Raw genomic sequence first — 16,758 nt, 5'->3', positions numbered from 1 at the left:
GGAAAGAGTAAGTACAAAGGCCCTGAGGCAGAATGTAACTGGAGTAGCAAGGAGAAAAGACAGGAGAGGGCCAGATTATGAAGGAGTTTGAAGGAGTTGTAGGCCACTTTAAGGACTTTATCTTTTCCTTCCAGTAAAATGGAAATCTCTAAAAGGTTCTAAGCAGAGACATAATAAAAGGACCCCTATCACTGCAGTCTAGAGAATAAATTGAGAGTGAGCTAGGACAGAAGCAGGCAGATTAATTAAGAGGCTAGTGCAGTAATCCAGGCAAGAAATTATGGCGCTTGGTGAGGTTAATAGCAGTGGGTAAAGGAGAAATCGTCTGATTGAAAATCTAGCCAACGATTTCTTGATGAGTGGGATATGAAAGAAACGAGTCAAGGATGAATTTTGTAGGAATTGGCCAACAATTAAATTCCTACTATGATTTAGGCTGTATAAGCCCTGAAGGAGTTATTGTGAGTGGTTCACAACTCTATGATTGCATAGTCATTAAACTTACCCACATGTGAAATATAATGCCTCTGCTTTCTATCTTGGTATGACCCACCTTGGTTCTTTGATAGTTTGGCTTATTGTACAGTTGACTCTTGAAGAACAGGGGTTTGAAATGCCCAGGTCCACATATACCACGATGTCTTTCACTAAATAAGTACTATAAGATCTGAGGTTGGTTGAATACATGGATGTGGAACGTCAGATTTAAGGGCAACTGTAAAATTATAGGCCTCTTTTCAACTGCGTGGACACCCCTAACCGCTGTGTTGTTCAAGGGTCAATTGTACTTTAGATACAAGAGGTTGAGAATATTTGAGGTCATTAAGTCAACAAGGTCACCTAAAGCAGTTGCCTTCAAACTATGGTATAAAAGGGACACAATGGAACAGAGTTTACAGGAAGTCTATTTCCAGATTGAACTTTCATATATATTCCTTTCTAAAATTGATATGACTGAGAAATATGTCCGTAATTGCACCCTCCCACATTACAAATGAAAAGAATATTTCTCTTCTACTCAAAATCTTACTATGGACTTTGTCATGGATGTAAAAATCTCAGAGGCGACAAATAGAAGGACAATTAGAAATGCTAATATTGATGTAAAAAAAGTAAATGATTCTAATGACTTGGTAACATATCCTTTTGCAAATCAGGAGAATTCTGGTTTTGGTTTTCAACAAAATGGAAGGACGACCACGTGGAATTTTCAGCTGATAGATCCTTAAAAATAACTTCTTAAGATAGATTACTGGATTCTTGCCATATAACTTGGAAGAAGATCAAAGAATTGAGGGATATTACCATAACAAAACTCTTTCCATTCCCACCTACTAAATTATGTGATCAAAGTTTCTAAGCACTTAATGGCTATAGAAAGGGAGAAAAAAATTGCCAAAAGTAATATTTTTCTATGGATACAGGATTTACTTTTTCTTAGTCTCTTTCTATTTTTTAAAAAAATTATTATATTTATTTTTCGGCTGCGTTGGGTCTTTGTTGTGGCACACCGGCTCTTCTCTGGTTGCAGAGAGTGGGGGCAAGTGGGGGCTACTCCTTGGTGTGATGCACAGGCTTCTCACTGCAGTGAGAGCACGGGCTCTAGGCTCGCGGGCTTCAGTAGTTGTGGCACACAGGCTCAGTAGTTGTGGCTCGTGGGCTCTAGAGTGCAGGCTCAGTAGTTGTGGTGCACGGGCTTAGTTGCTCCGCGGCATATGGGATCTTCCAGAACCAGGGCTCGAACCCGCGTCCCTTGCATTGGCAGGTGGATTCTTAACCACTGCGCCACCAGGGATGCCCCCATTAGTCTCTTTCTATCTTACTAAAAGATGCATTTCCATTAAAAATTTTACTTTCTGTTTAATAGTTATTAAGAGTTGTAATATGTTTAAATTGCTTTGCTTAATTTTGTTCGAATAATTACAATAACTTAATCCAGAAGAAATTTTAATACACAGAGAAATAAAATTAAGTGATGAATAAGACATTTGATGTAAAAATATAAGTTAAAATTCTGGAAAGAAAATAAGAGTTCAAAGAGAAAAAGGAACCATGTAAAATGTTTAACTCTTGAAGAGCTTATTCATGTTTTTTGTTTTTGTTTTTGTTTTGTTTTTTTTGCCACATGGCATGCGGGATCCCAGTTCCTCAACCAGAGATCGAACCCATGCCCCTGAAGTGGGAGTGCGGAGTCTTAACCACTGGACCACCAGGGAAGTCCTGACAGTGCCGTTTCTTGAGAAGGAGGTAGAGAGATACAGGGGAAGGAGGAGGGGTGTGGTCCTCATCAGGAGGAAGGGGTCAGCTACTACCTAGTATGAATTAGGGAATTGGCCCAGCTCATTAACTAAAACTCACCCACAGCCTTAGGGCCCAGGAGACAGCGCTGGAGGAGCAGGGATGATATTTGCTCTGGTTGTGTTTTAGGACCCAGAGGGTGTGCAGTAAAGGTCCTGCTGTCTCTCCCTCCCTACTGGGCGACCAGGGAAAGGGTTTATTGTGTGCCCAGAGCTCCCCAGGGGCTGTGCATCATCTGTAGGTCTCTGGGCCTCTCTGAACTTATTTCCTTGGTTTGGAAAGGGCACAAGCCATGGATACAAACCCTAGGGCATGGGGCCTCTGGTAGAAGCTATACAGGTTAGCTGGAGACTCCGGGGACTCAGCCTGGAAGAGGGTCCAGTGCCTGCCCCCACTGTATAGGACATGGTGTCAGCTTCTCTGGGGAGACTGACACCTGGTTCACATCCCACCAAGACCACCCTGAAGCGAGGGTGTTCCTCAGTGGAAATCTTGTGCCTTGTTATGGAAGAATGGACACTGGGCAGCCCCAAAAGTCAGTTCTCATAGGCTGGAGGGGAGGGAGTAGGTATATGCTAAAATAGAGACCAAACTCCTTAGTAGCTGAGCAAGAGTTAGAGAGCTGTGTTCATGTTTTTTAATAGGTTCCTCTGTGTTCCCCAGACAGATATAGACGTGTTGATCCGATATGGAGCCGAGTTGAGAGTCAGAGAGGAAAGTTGGCAACATCCTGCTAAGAAATAAAATGGAAAGGAGGAGAGGTGACCCCAAAGGATGTAATTATGTTACAGTCAATTGTATTCTAGAAATACGTAGACTTAATAGTGTGAAGAAAAGCAAACTGGCACCAAAAATTAGAACATAAGGACAAAGACAGTGAAAACATCAATAGGTTAGTTAAACACCAACTAGCATCTCTAAGATATTATATAATGAGAAGGGAAGCTCTGGTATTCACATAATTTTGATCACAAAGGCAAAATATTGTTTGCACACACTTGGAGGAAAACCAACTAGCATTAGGGTTATCTCTAATGAAGGACTGTGCCAAACAAGGACACCAAGCCCTAACACACACACACACACACACACACACACACACACACACACTCCTACCTGATCTGGAGGTGTTTCTATTGGTACTGGATGGAAATCGGGTGGAGTCAAAAGAAGGGACTTTTGCTTTTGTATACATATGTAATTCTAGACATGTATGTTTGAGAATTTGTGGGGTTGATGCAGACCTGTTGTTTCCCCTCAAAATGGCTCCTGCTCAGAGTAAATAAGTCAGTGTAAGCAGATTCACATGGCTTTACCTCCTCTACCTATTGGAATCTCTGCAAAGACCAGTTCTCAGATTGGGAAATGAGGGAACTGACTCCCTTGGTAGTACTTGTGAATTGAATTGGGACTGTAATGTTCAGCACAGGCTTTTTGCTCTCTGCCAAGAAGGGGTGAAACTACTTGGGAAAGGGAGTAGAGAGGAGGTTGGCAATGCAGCCATTCAAGAGCTACCCAAGGTAGAGGGTGCCTATCAAGACAATGTGAATGTCCAAGGTGCCGGACAGGCCTTTGTACCTGCCCCATACCAGGTCAGGTTAACCCCAGAAAAGGTGGCTCCCTCAGTGGGTATTTTCACAGCTTCCTGAACTTTTGCTTTGCAGCACTTAACCATGTTTGTGGTTATTTGGGTGATTTTCCCCATAACTCCACGTTTCAGGGACTGTCTTGATTAATCATTTCTATATCTGTTGTACTTGGCACCTAACTGGTGTCTCAATATTGGTTGAATGCAAGGCAATATGTTTTATTACTTAGGGATATATATCTATATCTATATCTATATATCCCTTACCATATATATGGTAAGAATAAAAAAATGCATAAAGGTATTTGACAACAAATTCAGAAAAGTAAATAATTCTGTGGGGGAGGAAAGAGAGTCAATCCTATAGGATATTTAGGGGTCTTTGATTATATTGATAATGTTTTATTTTATGAATATTAATTGTATTACTTTTTATGCCTTTTTATCTTAAATACTTCATAATACATTTAAAATACACATATGAATGAATGAAGATGAATGTAATGGGCCACCAGAATCCATGAATAATTCAAGTTTTATATCCAAGCAGCCTTATTCTGATTCTGTGTTCATCATGCACCTTTAGCTTCACATGAACTTGCTCACTGAGGCAGTGGGCTGGTTGTTCAGGTCAATCTTCACATCTGGTCTGCTTGACATTATATTCTATTCTTCAGTGTCACTGGCATCCTGGTATACTCTCCCTGGCAGATTGCGTGCTTAGTCAGACTGAGGCATCTCTCTAGAAATTAACCAGTACTGGGGCACTAACATATTGAAGATGAAGGTTGAAGGCCTGACCCTGAGGCATGGAACATTCACCACCATATGAAATCTCCTGGGAAAAAAATCCAACTAGCTTTTGCAGGCTGAACCCCTCACTGTGCCTGCCTTCAGACTTACATAGCCTTTAAAATGTTATTTAAATATTTAAATCATGTGTTTCTATTTAACTTTACAAGAGTTTGTGTCTCATGTCCCTTACCATATTGTAAGCTCTTGAAGACAAACTCTCCCCACCCCAAAGGGCGCAACACAGTACCTTGGAGAAAACTGTTATACTGATGACCTCCAAGAAAACACATCTGGTATTCAAGCTCCGGTGTAGTCCCATCCCACAAAGACTCCGGGCTTTCTTGTGTGACTTGCTTTGGCCAGTGAGACACTAACAAGCATAATACAAGTAGAGGCTTGATAAGCACTTGCCCTATTGGAACCCAGCTGCCATGTAAAGAAGCTCAGGCTAGACTACTGAATGATGACAGAGAGAAGTCTCACCTTTTCAACTATCCCCACCAAGACCCTAGGTATATGGGCGAGGCCATCTTAGACCCTCCAGTCAACCAATGAACTGAATGCAGCTGTATGAGTGAGCCGTTTCCTTGCTCCTAAAAGAATGCCTTGTCTTTCTTTTAGATGTGATCAAGTTAGGATGTGAAAGTAGAACTGCTATAGTCATCTTTTGACCATAAGGGGAGCTTTTAGAGACCCAAACCAGCACAACGATGATGGGAAAGTGGAGAGAAAAGAAAGAACCCAGGCCCTTGATAATATTATAGAGTTGCTGAATTAACTAAGGAGTTGGTTGACTTATGGACTTTATTTTTTTAATTAAAAAAATTTGTTTATTTATTTACTTTGGCCACATTGGGTCTTAGTTGCGGTGTGTGGAATCGTTCACTGTGGTGCGTGGGCTCTCTGTTACAGCACGCGGGCTTCTCTCTAGTTGTAGCGTGCCGGCTCTAGAGTGCACAGGCTTAGTTGCCCTGTGGCATATGGGATCTTAGTTCCCCTACCAGGGATAGAACTCACATCCCCTGCATTGGAAGGTTGATTCTTAACCACTGGACCACAAGGGAAGTCCCTGAACTTTTTATTATATGAGATGGCATATTTCCTCATTGTTTAGGTTGCTTTGAGTTGGGTTTTCTGTTACTTGCAGCTGAGGGCATTCTAACTGATATACTCCTCAATCAACTTTGCTGGTACAAGTACAAAACTCCTGAAATGCTCTGCATAGTATATACAGTAAGTCCCCTACATACGAATGAGTTCAGTTCTGAGAGGGTGTTCATAGGTCCAACTTGTTCATAAGTCCAACAAAGTTAGCTTAGGTACCCAACTAACACAATCAGCTATATAGTACTGCACTGTAATAGGTTTATAATACTTTTCACACAAATAATACATTAAAAACAAACAAACACAAAAAATAAAGAAAAGTTTTAATCTTATAGTACAGTACTTTGAAAAGTACAGTAGGACAGTACAACAGCTGGCATCCAGGGGCTGGCGTCAAGTGAACAGGCAAGAAGAGTTACTGACTGGAAGAGGGAGAGGAGGTGAAAGATGGTAGAGCTGAGGGATCGTCAGCAATAGGAGATGGAGGGCAAGCTGCCATTTCACTCACGCCTGACGTTGATGGCACAGGTTCTGGTTCTTTGCTGGATTCAGTTCTTTCTACCCTCTTGAAAAAACGATCCAGTGATGTCTGGGTAGTAGCTCTTTTTTTCTCATCATAGATGACATGGTAGCACTGGATCGTATTCTGAACAACTGCTGCAACCTTCATGTACCATTCTACATTCAGATCCTGTGCCTCAAAAACTAACAGAACCTCCTCAAATAAAATCCCCTTGCTGTTTCCTGCATCATGAATCTCTTTGGTTCTGCAGTTACTTCTTCTTCCTCTTGTCTCCCTTCATCCTTTCTCTGGGCCTCCAGTTCCTGGCGCTTCTTAGCAGTACCAGCTACGTCACCGCTGCTTTTACACTTGCTTCCAGACACCCTGGGCTTGAATAAAGATACTGTACTATTGTACTCTATACAAAGTACACAAAAGCACAGCCACTTGTAGAGGATGCACGTATGTGACAACGTACACCAGACACATGAACTAACTAACGTGATTAGATATATGAATGCACGTTCGCATCTTTGAAGGTTTACAACATCAAGGTTCGTATGTAGGGGACTTACTGTGATAGACATTCAAGAAATTTGTCATTGCTGAGAAAGTAAAAGAAGATTTTGTGGTAGAAACTGCTAGTTGCTTACCCAACAGCCAATCTCCCTTTCCTCATTAATTACAGAACTACGAATTTCAGCTGGGCATATCACTGCCTAGAACAAAAGACAGTATTTCACTACTTTTCTATATATAGATATGGCCATATGACTGAGTTCAGGCCAATAAGTTGTAAGCAGAAGTGTTTGTGTGTGTTGGGTGGGGGGGCCTTCATAGGAGCTGACTCAGCTGGAAAGAACTTTGTTCTGCCCTTCTGCCTTTCACCTTCATTCGCCCAACTTGATTTCTCTGACCATAGTTCCAGTAACATCTTAGGCCATGAGCTGACCTTGAGAATGGAAGCCAAGAGCAGGATGGAAGCAGAAAGACAGAAGCCTGGAGTCCTGATGACAAAGTAGAGCCACTATAATAGCTCTGGACTGCCTGGCTTCAGATTTCTTGTCTATGAGGAAAAAACAAACCTCGATTTTAAGACACTATTATTTTGGGTTCAGCCAAGAAAAATTCTGACTAATAGTCTCTTAAACAACTTTCCTTTTAAAATATTGAAGACTGGTAGGGACTTCCCTGGTGGCGCAGTGCTTAAGAATCCTCCTGCCAATGCAGAGGACATGGGTTTGAGCCCTGGTCTGGGAAAATCCCACATGCAGAGGAGCAACTAAGCCCATGCGCCACAGCTACTACTGAGCCTGCGCTCTAGAGCCCGTGGGCCACAACTACTGAGCCCACACGCCACAACTACTAAAGCCCGTGCCCCTATAGCCCATGCTCTGCAACGAGAAGACACCACAATGAGAAGGCTGCACACCGCAATGAAGAGTAGCCCCCACTCATTGCAAGTAGAGAAAGTACACGTGCAGCAGCAGAGACCCAGTGCGGCCAAAAATAAATAAACAAACAAACATAAAAAAATAAATAAAATATTGAAGACTGGTATAGAAAAGTATACGAATAATAAGGAATCATCCACCTGACTGTTAAGTAAGCCCTTCCTGGCTTCCTTTTTTCTGGTCCCCTGAAGCAGCATTTGGGTGTCACGTTGGGTGGAGTTCTAGATCGCAAGTAATAGAATCCAACTCTGGCTACTGAAGCAAAGAGAAATTTATCAGAAGGACATTAGGAGTCATTGAATTGGCAGGAGGCTGGAGAACCACCATAGGAATGGACAGGAGTCTAAGCAACTCTGCAGTTTAGGAGTCAGAAACCTGCAGTCTAACAGCAGGACCTGCAGTCTAACAGCAGGACCAGCTTGTTCAGGTCAATGCCACTGCTGCTGGCCCTACAGCCCTTGCTGTCCTTGCATGTATTAGTGGCCTCTAACCCATGCTCTCATCCTTGTGACTGTTGCTCAGTATCCAGTGTCTCAGGATAGACTACATGAACTGGGGAGAGGTGACTCTTTAAAAGAAAACCAGGGTGTTATTATGATGGATAAATGGAAATTGTGCAACCAAAAAAAATGATAAACATCCAACAACCCTGAGTCAGGTGAAGGAGACTTGACTGGCTGTAACTTGGTGTCTAAGGTCCCAGTCCCTCTCCTCTCCATGAAAGATATCCCTTCTCTGAGTCTAGTCTATTGTATTCCCTATTTTTGGCTTGACCACCCTATTCTGATCTCCTGGCTTTCTGTCCTTGTTTGTTCTCTGTTCTTTTTTTTAAAAAAAATATTTATTTATTTATTTGGCTGCACTGGGTCTTAGTTGGGTCTTAGTTGTGGTAGGCAGGCTCCTTAGCTGCGGCAGGTGGGCTCCTTATTTACGGCTCCAGGGCTCCTTAGTTGTGGCATTCGGACTCTTAGTTGTGGCATGCACGTGGGATCTAGTTCCCTGAGCAAGGATTGAACCCGGGCCCCCTGCATTGGGAGTGTGGAGTCTTATCCACTGTGCCACCAGGGAAGTCCCTGTTCTTTGTTCTTTAAGGAATGATTGAACAGGAAAGTTAGAAAGGATGGAAGAGATCATCTATTTCAGTCTCTTCATTTTCTGAATAGATACTAGGTTTCCCCAGATCTTGACTTCCATGTTTCTGATTGTAGCAGGTATTGAGTTCAAGTGGTATCTTGTGCATTCTGGTGTCTGACTCTTAACTGTACCTGATTCTTACTGTTATTTAATTGTGTCCCCCTTAAAATTTATATGTTGAAGTTCTAACTCCCAATTAATCAGAATGTGACCTTACTTAGAAATAGGGTCATTGTAGATGTAGTTAGTTAGGCTGAGGTCTTACTGGAGTAGGATGGGCCTATAATCCAATATGACTGGTATCCTTATAAAAAGGGGAAATTTGGACACACAGACATGCACACAGGGAGAAAACCATGTGAATATGAAGGCAGAGATCAGGGTGATTCTTCTACAAGACAGAGAATGCTGAAGATTACCAGGAAACCACCAGAAGCTAGGGGAGGGGCATGGAACAGATTCTTCCTCATAGTCCTCAGAAGGAACCAACCTTGATCTTGGACTTCTGGCCTCCAGAACTGTGAGACAATAATTTCTGTTGCTTAAGCCATCTAGTTTGTGGTGCTTTATTATGGCAGCCCTAGCAAACTAATACAAGCTAACCTTCCCAGGTAAAATACCTAATCTTTATTCTACACTTCTTCATTCGTGTTCACGATACAAACATAATCTCCTCTCATAGGTTAAAGAGCTTTGTCAAGTCACCTGTGACTCTGCCTTCTCTTCCTCTTTTTATATTCAATCTCACACCAAATCTTAAATACCTTTTTGAACTGTCCATTTCATTGCTATCACCCCAGTCCCATTCTTTTTTTTTTTTAAGTTTATTTATTTATTTATTTTATTTTTGGCTGCATTGGGTGTTTTTGCTGTGCGCGGGCTTTCTCTAGTTGCGGCCAGCGGGGGCTGCTCTTTGTTAAGGAGTGCGGGCTTCTCATTGCGGTGACTTCTCTTGTTGCGGAGCATGGACTCTAGGCACGCGGGCTTTAGTAGTTGTGGCCTGCAGGCTCTAGAGCGCAGGCTCAGTAGTTGTGGCGCGTGGGCTTAGTTGCTCCGCAGCATGTGGGATCTTCCCGGACCAGGGCTCGAACCCGTGTCCCCTGCCTTGTCAGGTGGATTCTTAACCACTGCGCCACGAGAGAAGTCCCCCTAGTCACATTCTTTATCACTTCACAACTGATTTATCATAACCGTTCCTAAATTATCTCCCTGGTGCCAGTATGATTTCCTTTATCCATTTTCTGCATCTCTATCAAATTAATCCTCCAACTTCCCATGCCAACAACCTCCAATCAGAGCATACCTGAGGCCTTTCCTATTTTTCTCTATAAAGCTTTCCCATTCCTTTGCCTGCCTTTGAGTCTCTGCCAAAAGCAAATGAAGGTCACTGACTCTTGCTGTAGCAAACTCTGAGTAAATAGCCTCTGTTCTCATTTGGTGGTTTTTGCTTATTTCCACAGAATGAATAATCTGTGGAAGAAAAAGGCATGCTTTTTCTAGTGTGTTTTCTAACTTGCTGGGATACAAGCAGCACCTTGGCTATTTACTATGTGGAGAAAGCGTGTCAAAGAACAATAGCAGCATGGAAATGAGCCGAGCAGGAGATGGAGACAGAGAGAAAAGTCCTGATGATTCTCTTTGAGATCTTGGCTCCAACTGTGGCTAAAGTCAGCTTTACTTCTGGACTTTTCAAACTCTCTTGAGCCAATGAATTCATGTCTTGCGTTTGCTAGTTTGAGTTTCTGTGGCTTGTGACTAAAAGAGTCCTGACCAATAACATCTCTTTTTTGAGTCTCTCTCTCCCGCTTGGAATAAGGCAAAGTTATTTGTACAGTCAGATGGAGAGGGAGGACTGGAAAGACCTGATGCTTTGACCATTGGTGGCAAATTGAACCCTGACCTAGAAAAGTTCAGTGGGCACTGCACAATCTACTATGCTGTCCCAAAGTTGAGCCCCAAGTTTACAGCTTTTTAGTTCACATTCACATGCTCAGCTACTGTTCTCCAAAGCAGGACATATCAGAGTGGCTGGATCCAGAGAGGTTTCCAGTCCTAGCCACGTGCCATATTGAAACCAGCCTCCCCCACAGAACTGTAGGCCCTGTGTTGAGCCCTGGTTTCCAACTCTACACCAATGGGTAAATTCTCCTTGTCAGGGGGGTACTCAGCTTAACCTAGAAAATTTTTCTGAAATTCAAATCTTGGGAGTTTTATTTCCTTTCCTATCAAACAGCTCTGGGCTCTATACAAATTAGTCCATTCCTTCTCCAGGACTTGGCATACCAGGGAATCTCTAGTAGATGCTGTTTTTATCAAGTAGCAAAACCTTCCCTTCCCCAGGAAAAAGTGTGCATTTATATTTGCATACTAAGAAAAGGCATTTAACTGACTTTGCAGAATACAGAAAATCTGCTCCATAGTGACTTTAACGTCTGCTTATTCAGAGGAGCAGCTTCTGAGCTTTAAAAATTATAAAATTAAAAAGCTCTTATTTCCCAGAACTCCACACTGTGAACAATTTCTGCTTGCCAGGTTGGTCTCTTTGTTTCCAAATTCCAGCTTCTATACTTGCACATGCTGTCCTACAGCTTAACCTTTCCTCTCTGATTTTTGGAATCACACAATCCAAATTAATTATAATCATTTGTCCTCTCATCCTTTCGTAAATATTAGTCTTTTCTCTTAACTAGTATACACATTCTTTGAGGGCAGGAACCATACTTCTTTTGTAGATTCTTTAGCACTTAGCATTCAGTATACAATTGGTGAGTAAATGACTTAAGGATAGTCAAATACCTTTTGTAACAAATGGAACTTTTAATACTTGAATTCTCATACAAGTGGATGCAACATAAGATATTAAATCTTTCTGAGACCTATAAAGATTGTCACTATATTATTAGTGTTTTAATTAATAAATATTTTTATCATACATACATTTTGAAAACTAGATTTTATTTTCCTTTAATTAGAGAAACCAATATTTTTATACATTTATAAAATTAGTATCCAGAAATTTTACATTTAAATTAATTTTAATATTTTAAAGAAGAGTCTGAATTCTCTACCCAAAACTTAAAATATAAAAATCATGCTGGGCTTCCCTGGTGGCGCAGTGGTTGAGAGTCCGCCTGCCGATGCAGGGGACGCGGGTTTGTGCCCTGGTCCGGGAGGATCCCACATGCCGCAGAGCGGCTGGGCCCGTGAGCCATGGCCTCTGAGCCTGCGCGTCCGGAGCCTGTGCTCCGCAAAGGGAGAGGCCACGGCAGTGAGAGGCCCAAAAAGGCATGCTATCTTGACCACCCAAAATTATAAAGTTCCTAATTACCTTCCCTTTTATCTTCCCAGTAAAATATGTATGTATCAGAAGTATATTTTTATTTTATTTTTTAATTAAAAAAATTTTTTTTTTTGCGGTACGCGGGCCTCTCACTGCCGTGGCCTCTCCCGTCGCGGAGCACAGGCTCCGGACGCGCAGGCTCAGCGACCATGGCTCACGGGCCCAGCCGCTCCGCGGCATGCAGGGATTCTCCCAGACCCGGGCACGAACTTGCGTCCCCTGCATCAGCAGGCGGAGTCCCAACCACTGCGCCACCAGGGAAGCCCCAGAAGTACATTTTTAAAAGGTAATTTCAACTTGTCGAAAAGTCAAATGATTTAAAATTTAGCTTAATTTAATGTTTTTTTTCTGTTGCTATAAATATGAATATATAGTTTGATATCATAAATAAAAAAGCTCTTTTGTGTGTCCTGTAAACGTTCTTCCCTTAAATGTCTCCCTCATTTGGAAGTGTATTCACTTCTGTAAGTGTTTGGGGGGCAGCTGTTAGGAGGAGGAGACATTTCTGAGCTCTTAGACTTGCCATCTGCTTAGTGGCTCACTTTGGGAAGCTAAAGTGAGGTACCCCTTCCCCAACTATTTTTCAAAAGGTTTATTCATTCATGTACATATTTATATTCCTGAACCGACATACAGTGTGTAGTTATTGTAAATCAGAGACCTTTAAGATAAATATGATTTAATTCTCTTTTGCTGACTTTCCTTTAATAACACATGAAAAAAAACAGACTCTTCAAGATCTGAAATTTGAGACTGCTTTTCCATTTCTTCAGCTCCTAATAAGCACTAAGAAGCAATTTGCATCAATTCGCCACCTACTCCTTGGCATCCCCAATTCCTCCAGCAGTTATTGCGAAGGTGGCTTCATTTTCAGGCATCTCAGGGCTAACAGAATACAAAGGAACATAAGTTTATAAAAAGCTCTATTTCTATAAATACTATATTCATGTCACAGCATCACATTCCTATTAGTCTGAGTCTCCAGAGACATGTGAGTTGGTACAGCTAAATGTGGACTACAGAATTTTCCTACAAGTATTATCAACCATCACAAACATTTATTGAACAACTTCTATATGTAAGGTTCTAAACATCAAGAAAAACTACCCCACACTTGGAAATAGGCAAAAAGGGATAACTGTGTGTTCTTACAGTGCACTGTCAGGTATCATGTAGCAGACCCTTGGAGGCTTATCTGATTCTAAATGGGTATGTACCTCATACAACTCAATAACAAAAAAAAACCCAATCGAAAAATGGGCAGAAGACCTAAATAGACATTTCTTCAAAGAAGACATACAGATGGCCAATAGGCACATGAAAAGATGCTCATCATTGCTAATTATTAGAGAAATGCAAATCAAAACTACAATGAGGTATTAACTCACACTGGTCAGAATGGCCATCATTAAAAAGTCTACAAATAGGACTTCCCTAGTGGCGCAGTGGTTAAGAATCTGCCTGCCAATGCAAGGGACACAGGTATTGTAAATCAAATACCTCAATAAAAATTTTTAAATGGGTGTGCACATTTCCATTGACTAGACTAATGTAGGCAAAAACCATGAAAGACTTGGAAATGAACTAAAAGATAACTGAGTACCTTCAGCGAAAAAATAGGTTGCCTAGCACATCCTTTGAGGTTATCCAAATCTATGAGGACTCCGTGGCTTTCATTGTCTTTGAGCTGTTTTACAACTCCATGAGCTGTAGAAAACTATGAGTCATATAAATTATCCTGGTTCATAGAAATGTAAATTGTGTGAGGAGGAATGCAATTGATTATTGTCTTATGGATATTGACCCATTTTTTATCAATTTGTAATTCATTTCAGCATTACTTGTTTGACTACATATGTGTGGTAATTTGATTTTTCCTTTGATCTGGTTATAAAATCTTATTGGTTCCTGCATGAGGTAATGAGTTAAATAAAATCTTTGACATTTTATACTTGTACGAGTCATGATTTCATGCTCTTTTAAATTTTACCTTTTAATTTATTCTACAGCTCTATAGGAGTAGAGATTAATTTGTAGAAAACTGATAACAATGCAGATTATTCTTATGATGCCAGTCTACAGCAATGGAAATGAATTTCATTGTGTAGAGAAACAATTGATTTCTCTCCAGTAGAAAAGACAGCTTCAAATGTTACAATTTATTGCCTGGTAGGATATTAACCAGTTTTGTATCTATTAGCAAATTTATTTCAGCATTGCTTTGACCAACTACATAAATCTCTGTTCCTCAAATTATCCTTTGAATCAGTGGTTTCCTCATTAATTAAGGAGTTGAATAAAATCTTTGACACGTCCATTTTATGCTTATTTGCAAAGTGATGTTTTTAACTCTTTGAAAATCATACTTTAGCATGTACTAGACCCCACAGAATTTACAAAAATGAGACAGTCTTTACTCTCAAGAAGCCTAAAAGGTGAGCTATGACATAACAAATATGCAAAGTAAGCTAAGTTCCATAAAGTCAGTATATGTTATAGAACTCTAAGGAAAGAAGTTATGCAGGCTAGGTTGATCAGGAAAGATTTCATAGATAATAGAGGACTTCACAGAAGCCTTTGAGACAGAAATGAGGGTATTCCATTTCTAGCACGAACAAAAGGGTAGGAATAGAGAAGCTTGTTTTGTGTATAAGAAAGAGAGGAAGAATAAGAAGTTAGGTTTAGATATGTTGAGCTTGAGATACCTGTGGGGCATTGATGTAGAGGAGGTCTGCAAGTAGTTGGAAATGAATATCTAACACTTAAATAAAATGTTAGACTAAAAATAGGAATTTGAAAATTACTGACCATGAGAGAAAGAGCCTACTGCTACTTTGTGCTGTTATTATATTCAGGTTATGGTGACTGTACGGTAATATTAATAGCTTCCATTTATTAAGTATTTACTATTATGTGTCAGTCTCCCTTTTATTATTTCATTTAAACTTTACGATTACTCTGTTGGGTATGTATTATTATCCACATTTTATAGATGAAAAGACTGAGGTTCAGAGAAGTAATTTGATCAAGGTCACAGTGCTGGGAATTGAAGATGCCAGGATTAGAGACTAAGGTATTTGATTCCAAAGCTCATGATCTTAATCAGTAGGCTATATTGTCAAGCAAAATTGGTTTTTGTTTTTTCATTTTGTTTGTTTGGTTGTTTTGTTTTGTTTGGAGGGTGCAGATTAGCTAGTATACTTTGAGCACACCATGGGTAAGGTTATTTCCCTTAAGAAAGAGCAGAGGAATCTCCCTGGAGGATAGAACATGAGCTATAGATAAAGTAGGTCTTGCTAGACTGAAGTTGGAGTTGAAGAATAAGAAGGCGTGAGTGGAATTAGAAAATAACTTTTTGACTTTGATGGAAAATAGTCAGTCACTTAAAAATGGCAGGAAGACAAGGAGTTGAGAAAGAGGGAAGCCAAGCAAAGTATCTGCTAAGTTGAACCAGGGATTTTTGCTTGTTTGTTTGTTTTGGTTTTGAAACAGAATAAAAAACAATGACTTTAGAAACTTGACCATTTGTATGCCTTTTCATTTTTTGTAATTGTTTAAAATTTGATTTTCCTTTGAATTCAGTAGAGTTTTAATGTTCACTGATCTGCTAAGTAGAATAAAATAAATGGGGTTTTTATTCACTCAAAGTTTTAAAGAGAGAAAATATACACTTGAGGGCCAGTTATAGTTACTTACAGAAGCAGTAACTATAGGCTATTCAAAGAAAAAGGCTAGGTTCCCTTTTGTAGTCACTCCTGTATTCCTGGGAATTATGAGAACCCTTTTCTGCTCAATTCTTGGGGAATTCTGTTTTAACAAGAAATGTCTTTCTCTTACATCTGTATAAGGTAGTAGTTGAAGCCATGGGAGTAGCTATAGCAGACTAGCTATTACTCCCCTGAATAGATAATCCTTAATAAACTAAGAAATAGTGTAGTGGTTAAAAGTGTAGACGCTAGATTCAGACAGCATAGATTCTAATCCTGGTTCCATTACTTATTGGTTTTGTGATGTGGGGCAAGTCCATTCACCTACTCATTAAGAAAATATTTACTGGGACTTCCCTGGTGGCGCAGTGGTTAAGACTCTGCCTGCCAATGCAGGGGAGTGTTTGAACCCTGGTCCAGGAAGATCCCACATGCCAAGGAGCAACTAAGCCTGTGTGCCCCAACTACTGAGCCTGTGCTCTAGAGCCCGCACGCCACAACTACTGAAGCCCGTGCACTCTAGGACCTGCGTGCCACAAATACTGAGCCCACGTGCTGCAACTACTGAAGCTCGTGTGCCTAGAACCCATGCTCTGCAACAAGAGAAGCCACCGCAATGAAGCCGTTGCAATGCACATCGCAACGAAGAGTAGCCCCTGCTTGCTGCAACTAGAGAAAGCCCGCGTGCAGCAACAAAGACCCAATGCAGCCAAAAATTGAAAAAAAAGAAAAAAGAAAAAAAATTTCACTTCCTATATCCCTGTTGTAGGCACTTGAGATCCGTATGTGAAAAAAATAGACAAAGATCTCTGGCCTTGTGGAACTTATATTTG

At 40.8% G+C, this 16,758-nt stretch overlaps 1 protein-coding gene across 1 annotated transcript in view; it reads right to left on the bottom strand.

The window, feature by feature from the left end:
• Positions 1-12,922: 12,922 nt before the first annotated feature.
• The window catches only part of DMC1 (DNA meiotic recombinase 1), a 40,056-nt gene continuing 36,220 nt past the window's right edge, over positions 12,923-16,758 (bottom strand). Inside the window, exon 14 of the mRNA XM_060164799.1 lies at positions 12,923-13,103. Within this exon, the coding sequence (XP_060020782.1) occupies positions 13,034-13,103 (70 nt within the window). The 3' untranslated portion in view covers positions 12,923-13,033. The remainder of the gene's footprint in view (positions 13,104-16,758) is intronic.

The sequence above is a fragment of the Lagenorhynchus albirostris genome, chromosome 11 (genome assembly GCF_949774975.1).
Source record: "Lagenorhynchus albirostris chromosome 11, mLagAlb1.1, whole genome shotgun sequence".
NCBI classification, from domain to species: Eukaryota; Metazoa; Chordata; class Mammalia; order Artiodactyla; family Delphinidae; genus Lagenorhynchus; species Lagenorhynchus albirostris.
This window is presented reverse-complemented; position numbering and strand designations above follow the sequence as displayed.